Below are 18939 nucleotides of genomic sequence, written 5' to 3'. Positions count from 1 at the left end.
TTTTTTTTTTTTTTTTAGCATAGACTCCAGTTGATTCTGTAATACAACAAGCTGTTTCCAGACCACTGGTCTCATAATAAATATTGAGACCTATACTACTGATAGACAGAATTTATTAAGCTTTTCACATGTGATAGCACATAGTTTTAATTGCATCCAAAGTACTAACAAAAGCTCTAGCAATCAAGAATGGCAGCATGTTATTTTATAACAATCAACACTTGTGGCTTTTAAAATTTGGTTTTCGTAAGATAATTTATACTGAAGTAAATCTAGCCATGCTTTTAAAAAATGCTTTAGATCACTCCAAGCTTGGCAATTAACATTTGGCATAAACAATAAAACAATCACAACTTAATAAATAACAAATACAACATTGTAGGCCATAAACATATACAGTATAAGGAAAAGGTGGTAGTGTTGAGTAAGTAGTTACTAGAATACCTTGGCCTTTATGCAAATATGTCTAGAGACTTTGGTTCACTCAGCCCTGACAGTTTTCAAATTAGGGGACAGGTTCTACAGTATCATTTTACAATTTCCAACACATTGAAAACAAGTAGAAAATGATGAGTTGATTTTTATTAATGCATTACATCCTCAAGAGTTATCACCAACCCCTCAGTATAAAAAATTTTCTAGTTATATTAGTCATATAACTTGGTGTGCTTGTTTTAAATAGTGCTAAATGGATTAAATGAAGACAACAATGGTTCCCCTAATGTGATTGATATTGTCATTTTCACAAGCTTCTAGATCTAAACTTTCAGGCTTTTGAACTGAACATTGCTGACAGTGTTCATAGTTCAGCCTACTGATCATACAGTATGCTTGATTCAGAATGTTATTTTGTAGAAATTAAAATTTTAACCTGGTGAAAAATAAGTTGATAGAAGTGGTATAATAAACAATACACTGAAATGTTTACTGTCATAAACGGTGATAAATAAGGATGTAGGAGGTTCCACTCAAGTCACCTAGAAGTTTGATTACATATTGTTACTTACAAAACTATAATAAATTGGATGCACAGCTGTTTACTTCAGTCTGGTATCTTCAACCAAAATATGTACCTTATACCAAAACAGTGCTTATTCCAAAATATTTTTTGTAGCTGGTAGTTCTTCCCTTGGAGGTAAAGAAAATATACCCAAACTTTTAATTACCAGGATTCAGATTATTTAAGAGAACAATTTTAGTTAAGAATCAAATATACAGAGATTCAAAGAGGGGGGAAAAAAGGAAATATTATAGAAAACAAAGGTCAAACTGGCATTCCAGATCTGGAGCAATTTTGTAAAGTAGGAAAACAACTATGACAATCTGTAGCTTCTTAGATCATTCTAGCGAATGTCCCCAGGTACTATAGGTGTTTTTATAACGGTGTTTCCTAAATAAAGGAACATAAATGTACACTAAAGGGTGTTTCCCAGGAATAGAGTTGAAGATACTTTCATTTGTTTAACCCACAAACTATTTGGTCAAAGGAATATGTAAAGCTAAATAAAAGCACATCTGGTAGAAATTCATGGCAATGCATGTTGACAAGATGTGCTTGGACCTCGCTTGCAGCATCTGGCAGTGGGTAGCAGAACAAAGGTAGGAATCTCACAGGCTCTCCTGTGTCTGTTCTGGAAGAGGCTCCGTGGTGGTGGCACTAGCATTTGCAGCCGAATTCAAGACTTCTCCAAAATCACCACCAGCAGGCTTGGTTCCCCCTACTTTAGACTTTAAAAAAAGTTCAAAAAAGGGAAAGACATTATGAAACATAAAACTAGCTGATTCTGCATAAAGTAACTCTAATTTACTTTCAAGAACAAATACATCAGCAACCTTATAGCTCAGTGATTATTATATATGTATGGAATTTAGTATTGTTGTAATGTTCAGTGTGGTTTTATAGTAAAAACTCATGCATTCTCCCTTGCTGAAATATTCAGATTGGTAAACTCTACCCCTCCTCTTTCCCCCTGCTCCTTGTTCTTCACAGGGAAGTGTGTCTAGAGAACTTTGTAAGGCCTACTACTCTAAAGTACCTAGTGACCTGTCTTTACACTTGCGTAACATTTTGTATTGCACCGAATTGCTCACTTAGCTACACTCAGTCAAGAAATATTGAATACAACATGGGAAAGAAATATTTATTTTCTTTTTCTCAGTTACAGTATAAGCTTTCTAACTCTTTACTACTTAAAGTGTGGTTCAAGGACCACAGAGTCAACATTACCTTGGAGCTTATTAGAAATGCAGGGTCTCAGATACCCTTTCTACCCCACCCAACTCTAGCTACAGAATTGAAATCAACACTTGAACAAGATCCCTGAGTCGTTCATGTGCACATTATAGTTTGTGAAGCACTACTACAATCTATCTGGCCTGAAATTTTGCCAATAAGCATTTATTTCAATATATCTGCCTTGCATTTGTATAATACTTTTTCAAAACCCTTAAACATAACATGTCACTTCATCCTTTTCAATGCTAATCTGTATATGCTCTCTCACTGTTTCACTGTCCAATAGGACACCTAACATTAAGACAACAGTCAGTAACCATAGATGCAAGAAGCTCATAGTGGGTTTGAACTTGACCTTGCTCTTAGCTCAATCTTAATTGAGTGGTCAGAGACCCCTTATTTTCACTCTCATACTTTTTGGTCTGCCATCCAAAATGGTTTGGGAAATGTGAATAATGTGTGTTCATCAAATCTCCTTGCAGTTTAACATGTCTAAAACTGAACTCCTTCCCCCCACAACTAGCCCCTTCTCTATTCTTTTTTAAGACTTTATGTGGCAGTAGCACCTACCTAGCTGCCCCAGCCTGACACCTGGAGTTGTCCTTGATTCTTATCCAACTTGGTCTACATCCAATCAATCTTTTTTTTTCCTGTCATTTCTCACTTCTAAATAGCTCTAGACTTGGTCCCACTGCACTAACTTAGTTCACTCTCCACGCTCCCTCATCTTTGGCTTGAAGTACAACTCCATTCTTCCAACTAATCTGCCTGTCTCCAATTGTTCTCCCCTTTGATGTGCAGGGCAGCCAGTGATCTTTCTAACATTCACAGAAGAATGCACCACTTGGGTTGTTTAAAACCCTTCAATGGCTTCCCATTGCCCCAAGTTCAAACTCTGCAATGTGGCCTATCCATCTCTCTAGCTTCACCTCCTGCTCGATATCCTACAGCACAGTGAAGTTCTTGGTGGTCCTCAAAAGGACCCCCAAACTTCAAACATTCCCTTCAACCTAAAATCCTCTATTTACATTACTGAACCCTCTAAGAGGTCTTCTCTGACCTTCCCTTCCACCAAGCCAGGTGAACTTTCTGCTACTTGTCCTCTGCTACTTGTCCTCATCGTACCCTCAACTTTTCATGTCAGAACCCTTACCTCACTTTAGTTTCATTGGCCATTTAATTGTCTAGACATCTTGCAGAAGGAGTCCATGTCTCTCTTGCTCACTGTGGTAACTCTGGTGCCTAATACTCATTGCCTGGCACATGGCAAATGCTCAGTAATCAAAGATGAATGAATCAGCCCAAAATCTAAATGGACCTCATGTTTAATTAAATTAAATGTAATTTAACAAAAGTATATCCCCAGCATATAATTTTACAGCTTCCTTGGGATACTTAGGATATCTGTTTAATACACTATGCTTTTTTTTTTTTTTTTTGAGACAGGGTCTGGCTCTGTCACCCAGGCTGGAGTGCAGTGGCATAATGACAGCTCACTGCAACCTCTGCCTCCCGGGGATCAAGTGATCTTCCTACCTCAGCCTCCCAAGTAGGTGGGACTACAGGTGTATGCCATCACATTGGCTAATTTTTCTATCGTTTTTGGCAGAGACAGGGTTTTGCCATGTTTCCCGGGCTGGTCTCAAATTCCTGGACTCAAGTGATCTGCCTGCCTTGGCCTCACAAAGTGCTGGAATTACAGGTGTGAGCCACTGTGTCCAGCCAACACATTGTTTTTAAATTACATTTTTTAATCTGAATGGTGCCTAGTCATATTTTAAAGCAGATTTCATTATAATTTATAGAATCTAAATATATTCAGGAGAGTATATAGTGAATGACCTGGAAGTTTCTCCTCATGTCCAATGTCAAAAACACATAAGATTCCTGGTTTTCAAATTTGCCATTTCAAAAATTAACACTTGGGGCAGATTTCAAGGAGAGGCTATAACAGTCCTAACAATATTGAGAACTGATTTTTAGTAATCCTTGACTTCCTGCAACTACAGTTTGCTTTCAGATATATGATTTGGCACTAAGAAAAATAAAGCAGGTCTCTTGAAATGACATAGAAGAATGACTCTTACATACATTTTTACTCATCAGATGCATATTGAGCAACATGCCAAGAACTGTTCTAAGCCTTTGAGAAGTATCAGTGACCAAAAAGAACAGGTCCCTGCATTTATCGCTCACAAAGCATCCTGCTAGTGAGGGCTGAATGAATAAGTTGTAGGATTGTGGGTGTACAATGTAACTCCTCTTCTGAAAAAACATTCATATGTCTGCATACAAACAGAAAAGGTGTGTACTAATGTTTGTATGTACAAGAAAAAAACGATCTGAGGGGGTGGGGTGGTAGGGGGTGATAGCATTAGGAGAAATACCTAAGGTAGATGATGGGTTGATGGGTGCAGCAAACCACCATGGCATGTGTATACCTATGTATCAAACCTGCATGTTCTGCACATGTATCTCAGAACTTAAAGTATAATAAAAAAAATTAAATAAAAAAGATCCAGATCACTGTAGAGTGTTTTATTTCAATAAATGTACCCTGCTTTTAAAGATGCATTTCGTGACTCAAAGTTCTCAAAGACTAAACTGAATATTAGTTTTAAACTCACTGATATAAAACATTTAAGATACTAGTTTTACTCCTTAAAATACATCCCGTATAACCGTATAATTATCAGAGTTAGGAAGTAATGAAAATATGGGTTTTATACAAACTCTGTAGAGAGGGTCGAGGAGTAGATAGGAACTAGACAACTTTTGAGGTTGCTTGTGATCCTAAGAGTTGATGATTTCATAGCTTTGAATATAATCTCAAAGATAATATAATTTACAAATCAATAAAGCTCATTATTATGGGCAAATGTTCACCTCCACTGAAATCAAAGAAATCAAAAAATAAAAACTGAATCATAAATGATCATCATGGCATCATTATAATAATAAAAATGTCCAACAACTGAGGACTGAACAAATAATACCCATTATAAGGTAATATAGGCCAGGCACTGTGGCTCACGCCTGTAATTCCAGCACTTTGGGAGGCTGAGGTGGGTGGATCACGATGTCAGGAGATCGAGCCCATCCTGGCTTACACAGTGAAACCCCGTCTCTACTAAAAATACAAAAAATTAGCCTGGTGTGGTGGCACACGCCTGTAGTATCAGCTACTCAGGAGGCTGAGGCAGGAAAATCGCTTGAACCCAGGAGGTGGAGGTTGCAGTGAGCCGAGATCACACCACTGCACTCCAGCCTGGGTAACAGCGAGACTCCCTCTCAAAAAAAAAAAAAAAAAAAGGTAATATACAAGCAGCCATTGCACATAACATTGAAAGAGAATACTAACTGATACAGGAAAATGATTATGATGTATGGCTACTTCTTTTTTTAAAGCATAACAGCATAACAGTACATACATATATCACTGTCTGAGTGGTAGGACCAATTTTTTGTTTTCTTTCTTGTGCTTCCTATATTCTTGTTAATTGTTGACAAGAAAGTTATATTAAATTTTGTCCACCCTCAAAGGTACTTGAAATGAATAAAGCAAAAAGCAGCACAAATTTCTAAAGTGCCATTGCTTTGTAAATTGTCCATTTCCTTTCAGTAGTGGCATGCTGCCATGCTACAGCATACACTAAAAAGATACTGAGTACATAACACCTTAAATGTCCACTAGTAACATAAGGAGTAAAGTTCTTTACATTCTTTAGATATTTTTAGAAAGAAATATTAATGTCAATGATTTTCCCACACCAAAGTTAATTAAGACACCAGGCAATGTATCAAAAACACCCTGTTCATCTCTCTACTTGCCTTTAAGTTTTCGACCTTTTCTTCAAATGATTTAAAAGTTGGGGAGTTTCTATGGAGAGAAAAGAAAAACAAATAGTAAATACAAATACTGAAAAAGAAATCCAACTAGTTTGAAAATATCATTGATTATATTCCTCTTCAACATTATTCTCAATCGGCAAAAGAACAGATATAATTATCTGTATCATATATGTGCAGACACATACAAGTATTTATAATGTAAGATTCTCAATTTCTGATCTCATATTTTTAAGAGTATGCATTTGATTCCACGAATAGGGCCAGTCTCAGACATAAGTAATATAGATATGGTCAAGTACGTGTGTGAGGAGAGGGAACGAAGCCAGGTAAAATAGCAATTCTGTCACTTCCCCAACCAACTTGTCATGGTACAAGAATATGCCACCATTAGATCAGTTTAATTTTGGTTAAGGTACTATGCTCTAAAATCCCCATTTTGATTCACATCTTCCCTGGCAGAATTTCTACATGAACATACATCACCCAAGTGGGACAAGCTTATGAGATTCAATATCAGGGAGCAGCATAATAGACAGGGAAAGCAGGAACCAAAAAGAAGGGGGAGAAGCATAGAAACGGCTTTGCCTACTTCACAACGCTGACCCAAAGGATGAGGAGAGCACGCTGAGCCCACAGGACATTCATTCATCCATGTTACATTCACATCTATCCATATTAATTAAGGAGGATCACAGCGCCTTTGTCTCTCACAAAGGCGCTTTGGACAGAGGGTTTCCAATGCTGTTATCCTATCCAACTGACCTTGAATATCCTTCCTACTACCAAGATGAAAAATGCAAAGAAGGGAAAAGGGATTTCTTCCTTCCCACGGTGGTGATGGCAGGACAGTTAAGCCAACAGCTCTCAAAGTGTGGGCCCCAGACCAGCTGCTGCTGCAGCTATCGGGAAGTCATGCACAATGCCAATTTTCAGGTCCCACCCCAACTCTACAGGATCAGAGGCCCTAGAGGTGGGGCCCAGCAAGCAGGGGTTTCACAAGCATTCCAAGTGATTTTGATGGACACTGAAGTTTAAGCCAAACACGGATTGTTAAAAATCCTCTACCTCTCTAGAGAGGTTAGATGAGGTAATATCACTTGCAAGTGCTAATGAAAGCAGATACTAGAATTAAATCATAGTTGGCTTCAAATGTCACAGTGGGACGAGGGAAGTGAAAATGGGAAGGATGTAGAAAAGGAGAGTGTAACTAAAGCAAATGCAGACGGAGGTGGTGGGACAAGAGAAGGTTTGTTAACAAGCAGTGCTCACTTTGTGAAGTAAACAGATTTCAGACAGGAAATAAAGGTTTTACAAAATAAAATAGAAATAACTTTTAAAAAACAAAATCAAAACATTTAACAGATCTCTTGCACCCATCCCAACATTAGAGGACGTGTAGCTGAAAACTGATAGAGTGGTTAAACACACAGCTTGTTTCAAGGGGAATTCTAGTTCCCTAATTCAGAACAGTTCAAGTTAAACATCTAATTAAAGAAAAATAAAGCATAAGACCAACTACATTTCATAAAAATATACTTTACCTCATAGCAGGCATGCTAATTGAATGCTGAATGGAACGTATACTAAGAGGCAGCATTAAAAAGAGATAGAAATAAGGTTAGTATAGTGGTGCTTCAACATTATTAAAAGCTGACAAAACTTAGCTTCCCAGGAGCTTTATTCTTTTGGTGCCATGAAGAATTACCTACTTTTTGAGGTGGAGGGGATCGAAGTTATTCCAACATAATTTACTTTTATTCAGGAGCCAATTAATTCCCAGGAGTTACTAGAGCTAACAATACCACCTTGCATTTTATAGCACTTTGAAAACTAAAGTGCTTTCACCTAGAGCTGTAAGGCATACAGGAGTTAAATGAGTTACCCTAGGTCACAGCAGAATCAAGAATAGAACTTGGGTCTTCTAATTCAATGTTTATCGCCTCCCCTCAAAAATGAAGCATGCACACACACACACATACACACATATACACATACAAGCAAGGACAGGGAAGGACCCCTAGTAAGTCAAGGGGTAACTGCCCACTCAACGACAATGCAGTTCACTGACCACTCAGGTTCAAGGTTATCTACTCTTAGCCATCTCCCATAGAGACCACCTCACGAGATAAGAGTGCCTTCATTCCTAGGCTCGTAAAATGACTGTATTCTGCTAATATTGTTACTATGCTTATAATAGTTTGACCACTGGCATGACTTTGGTAAATAAACTTTCCTTTGGTTAAAGTGTGTAGGTTCAAGGTATTAATTCTCAGTTATATTTAAATATTTTGTGTGCTTATGATTTCCTTTTCTTAAAGACTCATTTGTTACAAATGGTAACATGTCTTCAATGTAGCTCCTCAAATCTAACTTTGCATTAATATCTGATAACATGGAGAATGATTGTGATATATGGATATATGTCAAATATGCTGGGAATCTGTGTAATCAAGATTATCAATGAAATATTTAAGCATCTCTGTACTCAATGTCTTACATAACAGGAAAAGATACATGTAACTCATCATTCTCTCTATCCTACAATGGTGGTCAATACCTACGGTATAAGACTATAATAATCTATTCTGGGAGGAATTTGATAAATTTCCTACCTGGATCTATCAAAGACTGTTGGTCCCAGTCTCTAAATTTACAACACCAGAACTCTAAGTGCCACCTGTTCTTCCTCAGACCCTTCTGCTGAAGCTGCCTGGAATAGTCACATTGCCACAAACTACCTTCTACCATAACTGATATGGTAAGTGGATCAGTGAAGCACCACCCACCACCGCTAACCTCCCAGTGGCCTACAAACTGTTTGGAATGTATGAAAAATGAAGGAGTGAAGACAATTAAGACTCTTATCCTAGCATATTGTAATTAGGACACTAAGCTTCTGGACACTTAGATGTTGAAGAAGATCTGGCGGGACCAGGTGAAAGCTGACAGAACGCTGAGGAAACCAGTTCCCAAAGAAAGAATCGAATACAAGCACAGAGAGAGGTAGAGCAAATGAGGTCAGGAGAGGTGATCATGCAGGGAATCCGGCAGGACAGGAGAGGAATAGGTTTCTATAATAGAAGCTACTTCAATTTCCCAGTTGATGGAGCTGGTTTGGGTGGAGCCTGGCCTTGCTTCCTTTTCTCTTCTTGAATTACAAAAAAACTTTGTATTTGTGCAACACATTCTTCTTTTTAGGTAAGCTAAAAGTTACATAGCTTTCTGTTCCTAATAATCAAAACTCTTCATTAGGACATTCATTCTGGCAGAAATCACTGAAAAAGAAGGTGAGTAATGGCCAAATACGTGATAAATTCCTTGTCCAGGGGACCCACACATTGAATTTAATAGTATCAACAAAATGAGGAAACAGGTGGATAAGTACACATTTCAAAATTTCACAGCTAATTCTAGTCACTGTCCCTAAGAACCCATGTAAAATATCACTTCCTCCAGCAGTGGATTGGTCGGGCTCTATACCACTTTACCCAGCACATACCTACTAAATATGTTTCAGTGGTAATATATAAGGAAAGGCAAGGAAGTGGTTAGACTAAGTGTTTATTTTGTGAAAAAATCACTAAAGTGAATTTGGTATTGAGCACTTTTCTGATTATATCACCTTGAAGATAAATATACAGAATAAAATCAGTTAATAGAGTCAAAGACAAGGTCTCTCTGCTTTTACAGTAGCTATTTTAGCAGGAAGAAAAGGAGCACACATTAGCTTCAATTCTATCTGGTTGCTGGATCCTCCCCATAATCCATAGTTAGATGAAATTCAATTTTGTTAATAACTAGTCATAATCTAACTATAGGGTGGCTGTTCTTTCATTTCTGGCTTCTCTATAGCAAGTTACACAAAGCTTCAACTTGATGAGCATCATTTTCAGTTTCATTCAAGCTTAAATGTAATATGGAAACCTTCAAAAGCAAAATGTCATGTTGTTACAGGACCAGAATCATCTCTAATAGATAGGTTGTAAGAATTAGTTACCATCTATAAGGCACATTTTATTAAAAATGTTGTATCTTATTTGTAACCCTCAAATACATTAATCTGTAATCAAACTAGGAATGCAAGCCCGGGCTCCTCAAAACACTGAAAAAAAAATCAGGATAATCTGATTCTCAGTAAGTACTCTTCAATCTCATACTGCATTTACTTTTATTTGAAAAGTCTTTTTTTAAAAAACAGCTGAACTGATTTTTTTAAAAGAATTCCTTGTTTCTAACAGTTATCAGATCCTTTCATCCTTAATAATAATAACAGGGGAGGGGGCAGAGGGAGGAGAAGGAAGGAAGTCACAGCACAGGAAGGAGGAGAAGAACAGTTAATGGCTAACATGTTGGAATGCTTACTATGTACCACGTATGCTTTTCACAGCTATCGATGTAATATTATTCCACTTTGCCCTCACACAATCTCTTGATGTTGTGGTCACAGCGGCTATTGTTCAAAGTGCTGGACAGTGCCCAGAGGGGCACTGTCTTAAACCACCTTTACTCTGGGAAGGCCCAGGAGGACAGTGCAGGCTCCGGGACTAGGCGTGCTTGGTTCCAGTCCTGGTGATCAGCCACTTACACCTGCTGGGCCACCTTGGGGAAGTCACTTAATCTCTCTATGGCTCAGTTTCCTCATCTAAAATATCAAAACAATAATAGTACCTACTTCTGAGGTACTATTGTCTCACTGGGCTTATAAATGTTAATTGTTATTATAACACGTGACTTTAATTGAAACACGAATTAACATCTACTGTATATTATACTTTCACATATGCATAGAAAATATGCAAACAGGAGGGGAAATATAAGCACATCACCTTGAAGCTTTCAAATTTCAGCATTATTTTGGTTTTCAGCTCCACCCCTATAGTCTACAGCAATGCCTGGCACATAGTTAGCACTCAATAAATACTTCTGAGTGAAAGAATGAATGAATAAATGAATAAACAATTTTGATAACTAAAATTGGGAATATGAGCATGAAACACAGAAAAGTTCATTAAAGTGTTTCAAATTCTAATCAAAAGACATTCTTTTTCTGACACGAGGAAAGAGATCATTTCTCTTCCCATTAAGTGGTGGAAATTTTCAGCAAAACGGAATTGTCTAGCAAGACTTTAATGAGCCCAAAACAAATAAATATCTACAGGGGTACACGAAGAAACACACATTTAAAAAGGAGAAATTTTCTTTGGAAATAAAGGCAAAATTAATTAGCACTTCCTCTTAAATATACCAAAAATATTAGACAAATGTGTCTACTGAATATTACAGTATGCTTTTAATAACACCAAAATTTTATGTTTAACCCTGGCACTGACTGAAATGAGAAGGTTCTTTTAAAGTTTCCCTCAAAATGCTAATGGCATGAGTCAATACTTTCATATAGGCATAGAAAATACGCAAATGGGAGGGGAAATATAATCATACCACCTGAGGGAAAAGCGGGCTGCTTCAGGACCACATCCTCCTTGGCCTCACTACCACCACCACCCCTCATTCTCAGGATATCAAAAGCAGCTCGCTCTGTTTCCTTATACATCTCCCTCCCCACAAAAAAGGCATAAGGCAAATATCTAAATCCCAAGTGCTGATTTATCAACTATGTAAAATAAAAACTGTTGCTGAGTCTAATACATTCAGGTTGGCAAAACTGGTGCATTTTCTCCTTCTATATCCATAATTACATTAGGGAGTAAAATCACTGGTATAAGTTTGCCAGGTAAAATGGACCTAAAACAAACAGTGAGTGGGATTAAGGATTAACCAACTAGTCATAGCACTTAGCAAAAGGAGCCTACTGCATCCATCTCCGTGGGAGAAAAGGACTTATTGCTGGGATTGTAACACTCAAAATCTACAGCCTAAGCTCTCTTTCCTTGGATAGTTCTTGAGGGAATGTGGCCAATATTTGCCTCTGTGACTCACATAATCTAAAAGATGTAGGGTTTTTTTTATGTATGTGAACACATTAAATCAGAACACAATCACTTCTTGGCCTTGGAATTATTTTTTAAAATGCTTTTACCTAACCTTTGATTTGTAAGAATTACAAAGTTTAACTTTCAAAAGATAATCTCATTTCTCTCATTTCCAAATTTTAATCAAAAGCCTTACTTTAACCTGCACATACTGATGGGCAATTAAATATTCATAAAAACTTAATATTTATTAAAAACAAGACTGAAAATGGTACAGCATAATCTCAGTATTTTTTAAATAAAATGGACAAAGTGACTGTAAAATGAGCTAGAAAAGGGTTGCAAAACGTAATTTGTTGTTGATGAATTAATAAGACAGCACACACTGAGCCATATCTAGGTATGGCTTTAAGGTATAGAAAGGTATTCTTTAAAGGTATAGAAAAGTCTAGTGGTGTGTACTGAAGAAACATCGTCCTCAATAGCCCTTACTTTTATATCTTATATTGATGTTTGCATCACATCTAACATTTTATAACCAGTACTGATGAGGGTCTTCCATTCTTAACTTATCCCAAGTCCCCACTTTTCCCCTACTCCACTCTAAGATTTTAAGCTTGATTCTAATAAAAGCCATGTCTTCTTTACGGTTATGCCCATGGGACCTGTCCACAGTAGACACTCTAATGTCAGCAGAATGGGTGATGTATTCAGTTACTTAGAGCACTTTTTAACTGAATGCCAACGATGCACAATCACCTATCATTGGTTACTTGATTTTTTTAGCATAATTTTAGCTTTAAATAGTTCAACATTTAGAGTTTATATATCCCTATAATTTACTCTGACTTCCAGGGCTAAGTGTCACCGAGACAGAAGCTATAAGTACCTGTTTGCTTACTTAAAAAGGCAAGTAGCTAGACTACCATGAGTGATTGCTTAAGAAAATAATCTTCATCAATAGGAACAGAGATGAAGACTACTATATTATCCTTCCTGCTTACATTCTAAAGACTTTCCTCCACCTTAGATGCCTCCAACAACTAATTAGATAATCATAGAGTCTGCCTGGGAAAGACAGAGGTTTGCTCAGCATCACAAAGTCTCTTTCTATAAGGCATAGTTTGAGCTAACATCTTTTTAATGTGCTTTTTTTAGCTTAATATACTTTTCCTTTTCAAACCATGAAGTTGCCTTGTGGACATTGAGAATATAACAAGTATAAAGAAATAATAAAATCGTAAAACTATAAGCTAGTAAAACAAGTATTAAAAGTACAGAGTAATGGTAGATTTTACCTTATGTATATTTTACCACAATTTAAAAAAAAAAAAAAAAAAGTAGAGTAACCAATAGAAGATGGAAGACTAACATCAGGAGGCAGTACATATGCAGTCTATTACAATTGCATAATGAAACCCAGGTGAAGAATTCCAACATCCTTACAAAAGTACCAAAGAAACAAAAGCATCAAAAACAAAGTCAGACATTAAAAGGGAGGAATTTTGCATGCCACGGTAAAGCTGCTTCTTTTTACCAAAGAAAAAAGTAAAAAAGAAATGTCAAAATCATTTCCATATCCGTTGAACCACAGTGTCAAATACTTCTTTTAATTTATCAATTACCCATGGTATACAAGAAACCCTCCCTTGAAATTAGGAATGCACTAGAGAAAAAGATACTCCAAATGCAAGAAAATTATGTACTGGACAAACACGATCATCCAACATAGCATAGTAATCTAATCTCAGCACACTTTTCTTATACAACTGCTAGACTGCAGTGATGGTTCAAACTCTCCTTACCTAAAGGAATGTGAAAAGGCTTGCAATCTGTAAGAAGCCAGAGTAAGCATTAAAAAAGAAAGAAGTTCTGATAAATCTAAAACAATTAAATAACCTAAGTTTTAAAACGTATAATGTTTTCCCTGGGCTCTAAACTGCTACACAATTCAGTCAGCATAGAGAAAATGAACACCTAATAGATATATACATAATTGTCAAGAGAATTCAAGAAAGCTATGTTTATTACATTATGCTTAGACGATGACAGTCCAAATATAATGAGCGAGGAATTTAGTTATTTTGTATAAAGTATAACACATAAATTGACCAAACCTATTCAACCAAGAAATTCTGGTTGTAAGATACACTTTCCCCACAAATGCAAAACACAAAGCCATGCAATCTGAGCATTTTTTAAAAAACACAAATCTTGCATGCCAACAGAAGCACAGCTGACTTAAACCACATTTGTCATTTTCATCACTATCCTAATCCACATGAGTGAAGGGGGGACACAAAAGCACTGTGAAGGGTTTTATCAAAATGGCAAGGAAAACTCTGCAGACTAATCTAAAGTACAAATGCAAAAAAAAAAAAAAGGCAACAACTCAAAATCAAGATTTTGGCCTAAGCATGAACGCAGTTACAGCTTACCGGTTAGAATAAATCAGTGCACAAATGAGCATGTTGTAATCACACCATGGTATAAAATGTCACATACAGAACATGAAGCCAAGTTTGAATCGAAGCGTGCACTTCAACGCTCCTGTTGTCACCCCTAGTAACACACCAGGCTTTGCCCACAATCACAAATTTGCAACCAAAGACATACTTACCCTGCATGATCATGAAGAATTAAAAAGACACACAGAAGTTCACAACCAGAACTTTTCAACAACCTTAAATGATCATCAGATGATCATTTGATGTCAGAATGCTCGGCCTAGAAGACCTTAGGTGAGTCTTCCAGGTACGAGTTTGAAGGAGTGCCCTCCCTCACTCTAACAGAAGTAGCTAGCATCAACTACAGCCAAGGTCAGGAAACAGATGCAACAACAATAACATTTTAATTTGCGTCAGCTACTTAATGAGCAAGGAAAAACAAGGACATACTTTACGTCTTCCAGTTTTTTGGTGATGACTGAGCCAACAGATGAAAAAGCAGCTGAGGCCTTCTGTCCAGCCTGGGACAAAGTTTCAGATGTCTTCTTGTAACTATATTAAATTATAAACACACAGAGCAAAGAAGGGTCAGCTGATCTTTTCTAATATCAATTGTTTCAAGTGCAGTGGTCACCACCTGCTGGAGAACTCTCAAAAGAGAAAACATTTTCAGAACTTCTAAAATCCTTCATAACCAGCAGGGCAGCATCACCGCATCTTCGTATGTTCAACCCTAAGCTCAGGCACAATCTTCTGCAGTGCCCTAGTCCAGCCAGAAAGACAGAGGCCTATAAAGTCAGGGCCAAAGAAGTCAAGGTAAGGGCTAAAAATAATCATAAAACAAAGATGAAAATAAGCAAAGGCCTGAAAGAACTCACACCTCTTGTTCTTTTCCAAAATCTAAACAAATTTTGAATTATTCCACATAATCTAAACAAAACAAAAATGAAATCAAATTCCTCAGATGCCTTTGTCAACTTGATTTCCTAAAAAAGGGCCGGAAGCAATTAGTTGTTGGCATAAGTAGGACTCATTTGTATTTTATTATCCAAATACATTTTATGGGCATACTTTTTAAAAAATTTTGCATGTCTTTAGAGCTACCAAATAAGGACTTCATGGACTTTCAACAAAGTATGTAAAATATGCAATGCTTCAGATTATTCTAGTTTGGTATCTGCTATCACGCAAAGGTATGATTTGCCACCTCCTTCCCAGCTACCTGGAGATTAGAGAAGGGAAAAGCAAAAACAAAAAAACGACGACAACAACAACAAAAAACAAATAAAATAATATCGTACCTACCAAAACAATTCCCACATTATGGGAAAGAATGCTCAGGCATTTTCACTTACCCTGTCAAGATCAAATACCAATAAAAAAACATGGTTTATGGTAATACTGTCGGAAAAAAAGTTTCCTGTATGTTTTCCCACTGCCAACTTAGATGGGTAGAAAATGGACCAAAAGATTGGGGACTCAAGTACTGTCATGTTAAATACAGTTGGCCTCACTTCTGAGAGTTAAATTGTAAAACAACTTCTACGCTCACCAGCTCTGCCGATGGTTCTCAATACAGAAGACAGAGCAGTTCGGATTCTGCTGCTAGAAGCTTGCTCCTCCTTGTGCCGGGAAACAAAACTGCATTATGATAATGCTATATCATAGTATATGTGGTCATAAAGACAAAAAGCTTAAGGGATTGACCTCTGCCAAGAGCATATATCTGAGACTATGACCTGAGAATCTTATGATACATACAGAGCAAGGTTAAAAAAATAAATTAATAATAATAATAAAGACTGGCTCCAGACCTGAGTTTGAATCCCCATCCACACTTTGAGAGGTTTGTGACCTGAAAACTTAATTTGTCTGAGCCTGTTTCCTTATCCAGGGTTATCTTGCCACCCATTCTTACTGGGTTATTCTGAGGACTAAAGGACACAATGTACATATTTGTGACAAGTCAATACATAACACTTATGGGACTTGAATTTTATTTCTCCAACTGGCTAGCTTTCTTTCTGTTCCTTAGAATAAATGGTCTGGAAAAATCTAAGTTACGAAAAAGGCAGGTACACTTGAAAGTCAGAAAAAAAAGTATGCCGTGTCGTCCAAAGAAAAGCTGCTGAAGCATCCTCATCCTCTTTTTCTTCCCCTCCCCAGACAAAAGGCACGACAGTGTCCTTTACATTCCCAAGGGCAGTGTATGATCAAGGGAACATACGCAGATGTTGCTGTCACGTCTTGCCACCCTTTGGCAATGTTCTGTTTTAGTTCCTGTAGAGAATTGATTCCAAGTTTCCGCTTGATCTCTGCTAGATGCTTCTCTTTTGCTGCTAACACTTGAGACAGAGTCTGGATTTCTTCTTCTACCTATGAGGAAGGGGTTAGGGTAGGAATGTAGCAAAAGTCGTTCAGTAAGTTAAGATTATTAGCACAGAACTATATTGAAAATTCCAGTCATTAAACATTTTTTTGAATCATTTATCTTTCTCTCTAAAAACAATGTATAATGTTATTGAGTAAACTGGTTATTTGCTGATCTCTCCTGTAGAGCTTCTCTCTCCTCCTCCATGGGAGCTCTTTATAATCCCATCTTAAGTTGTTTTGGGCCTTCTCTCTCCCTATACTTCCTTACTCAGCTATCTCATGTAAGTTTAGGACTCAAAGTTCTACACACATAATACTTGATAAAGTACTCTAACATCCACTCTCCCAACCTGTGGGTCTGCCTTTCCAGCCTAGACATTTCTATTTGAATGCCTACAAAACTTGTATTTGTATACTAAATCAAAATAATCTCCATCCCCTACCAAAACACATATAACCAAGCCAAACCCAAATCCAACCTCCTTGCATATTTGATGAGTATATATACTGGATACATATACTCAGTCCCTGTGTCTGGCAAAGTCATGGCCATAATAAACCAAACTGCCTCCTCTTGAGAGCCCTGTGGTAGTTTCGTGTGAACCCCTTGATGCTGACTGCCCAGACTTGGCTAGGTGGTTAGAGGTGGGCCCTGACCCACTGAGAGCCACCCATCAAGAGCCAGTGGATGAGCCCGGTGTGAAAAGAGGTGCTCAACTATTCAATCGCTCTCACTCAGGAATCTAGTTTGAGAAGTAAGATGACATTATGAGTAGAAGCTGAAATGACTTGAAGAAGCCTTGAGGTAATAGGTAGGCCACAGTGAGATTATGAAAGGTATGGAAAGCTTAAATATGACTGAGGAAGCTAAAACTGTAAGCAGGAGCTATGAAGAAAAGGAAAAAACGGACAGAATAGAACAAAAGGCTAATCCAGGAAAAAAGAGAAAAGGGTGGACTCTGTTTCAGAAACAGGGAAGAGAGCAGACAGTCTATTTCAGAGAAAAAGAGACACCATGTGGAAGAGACTTTAGGTCCCAGGAAATTGAAAAACTAGCCCCTAAAGTATATCCATTAACATTCAAGACCCTCAGAGAAATGCGTCTCCTGGCTTGTTGCAAAGCCATACTCTCAGCCCTGACCTGCATGGTATTTCTGTGATTTCAAAGACAACATGCCCCTTTAAAAATAGCATAGAGTCAGTCAAATGTATTCACAGACGATTAAATCTTTAGAGAACACGAAACAAAGAAAATCAGTGCAACGGAGAACAGGATAAATCAAATGTGATGCAGATGCCAAGAAAGAAAAAAAAAAAAGAAGAAGAAGAAGAACCTACATCATCACTCAGACAAGATTAACTGGAACAGAGGTCCCTCAGAACAAATAAATAATCCCCTGTGCTTGTCAGAGTCACAAGTACTGGACCCAGTTTTGTAAGTCACATTTTAAGATATACACTGACAAAGTGGAATATGAGAAGAAAAGGACAAAAAAAGAGGAAAAAATAAGGTTCAAAATTAAGTAAATTAAATGATTTGCCCAAAGTCATCAAACAAATAATGTAGGAACCAGAATTTCTATCTAGGTTTTCTGAATGCACGTCTCAGTTTACTGGCTGAATTCTCATGTACACTCTCTTAAGCTTCCCAATTCCTCTGTTTCTACTTCAAACTCCAAATCTTCAGACACTTCTAAGAATAGACTTAAATGGTAAGTTTCCCACCCCTTAGCCTTCTCTGAGGTACTCACTTCCTCTAATGAAAGCTGCAAAGACAAACCACTGTAAATCTTTCTGAACAATGCACAACACAGTATATTCCCCACCTTTGTTGGGTAGCTTGTGCTGCTAACACACCTAGCCCAGCACATCATGGCTGCGATTTCTTAATTCAACATACACATGTAAAATAGAGTGACCTGGGGCGGAGCAAGATGGCCGAATAGGAACAGCTCCAGTCTCCAACTCCCAGCGCGAGCGACACAGAAGACCGGTGATTTCTGCATTTTCAACTGAGGTACTGGGGTCATCTCACTAGGGAGTGCCGGACAATCGATGCTGGTCAGCTGCTGCAGCCTGACCAGCGAGAGCTGAAGCAGGG

The 18939-nt window shown here is 37.6% G+C and overlaps 1 protein-coding gene across 6 annotated transcripts in view; it reads right to left on the bottom strand.

Moving 5' to 3' along the window:
* Window positions 1–96: 96 nt before the first annotated feature.
* The window catches only part of TPD52 (tumor protein D52), a 141043-nt gene continuing 122200 nt past the window's right edge, over window positions 97–18939 (bottom strand). For 3 of the 6 annotated variants that reach the window (XM_017879830.1, XM_017879827.1, XM_017879832.1), the window contains exons 3-8: window positions 16693–16841; window positions 14916–15017; window positions 13824–13850; window positions 7630–7671; window positions 6068–6116; window positions 97–1728 (exon numbers count right to left, since the gene is read on the bottom strand). In XM_017879830.1, coding sequence (XP_017735319.1) covers window positions 1609–1728; window positions 6068–6116; window positions 7630–7671; window positions 13824–13850; window positions 14916–15017; window positions 16693–16841 — 489 coding nt within the window. In that variant the 3' untranslated portion in view covers window positions 97–1608. The remainder of the gene's footprint in view (window positions 1729–6067; window positions 6117–7629; window positions 7672–13823; window positions 13851–14915; window positions 15018–16692; window positions 16842–18939) is intronic. The other 3 variants (XM_017879833.1, XM_017879829.1, XM_017879828.1) reach the window with 2 other exon arrangements.

This window comes from Rhinopithecus bieti, unplaced genomic scaffold (assembly GCF_001698545.2).
Source record: "Rhinopithecus bieti isolate Rb0 unplaced genomic scaffold, ASM169854v2 scaffold_11803, whole genome shotgun sequence".
In the NCBI taxonomy this organism is placed as follows: Eukaryota; Metazoa; Chordata; class Mammalia; order Primates; family Cercopithecidae; genus Rhinopithecus; species Rhinopithecus bieti.
This window is presented reverse-complemented; position numbering and strand designations above follow the sequence as displayed.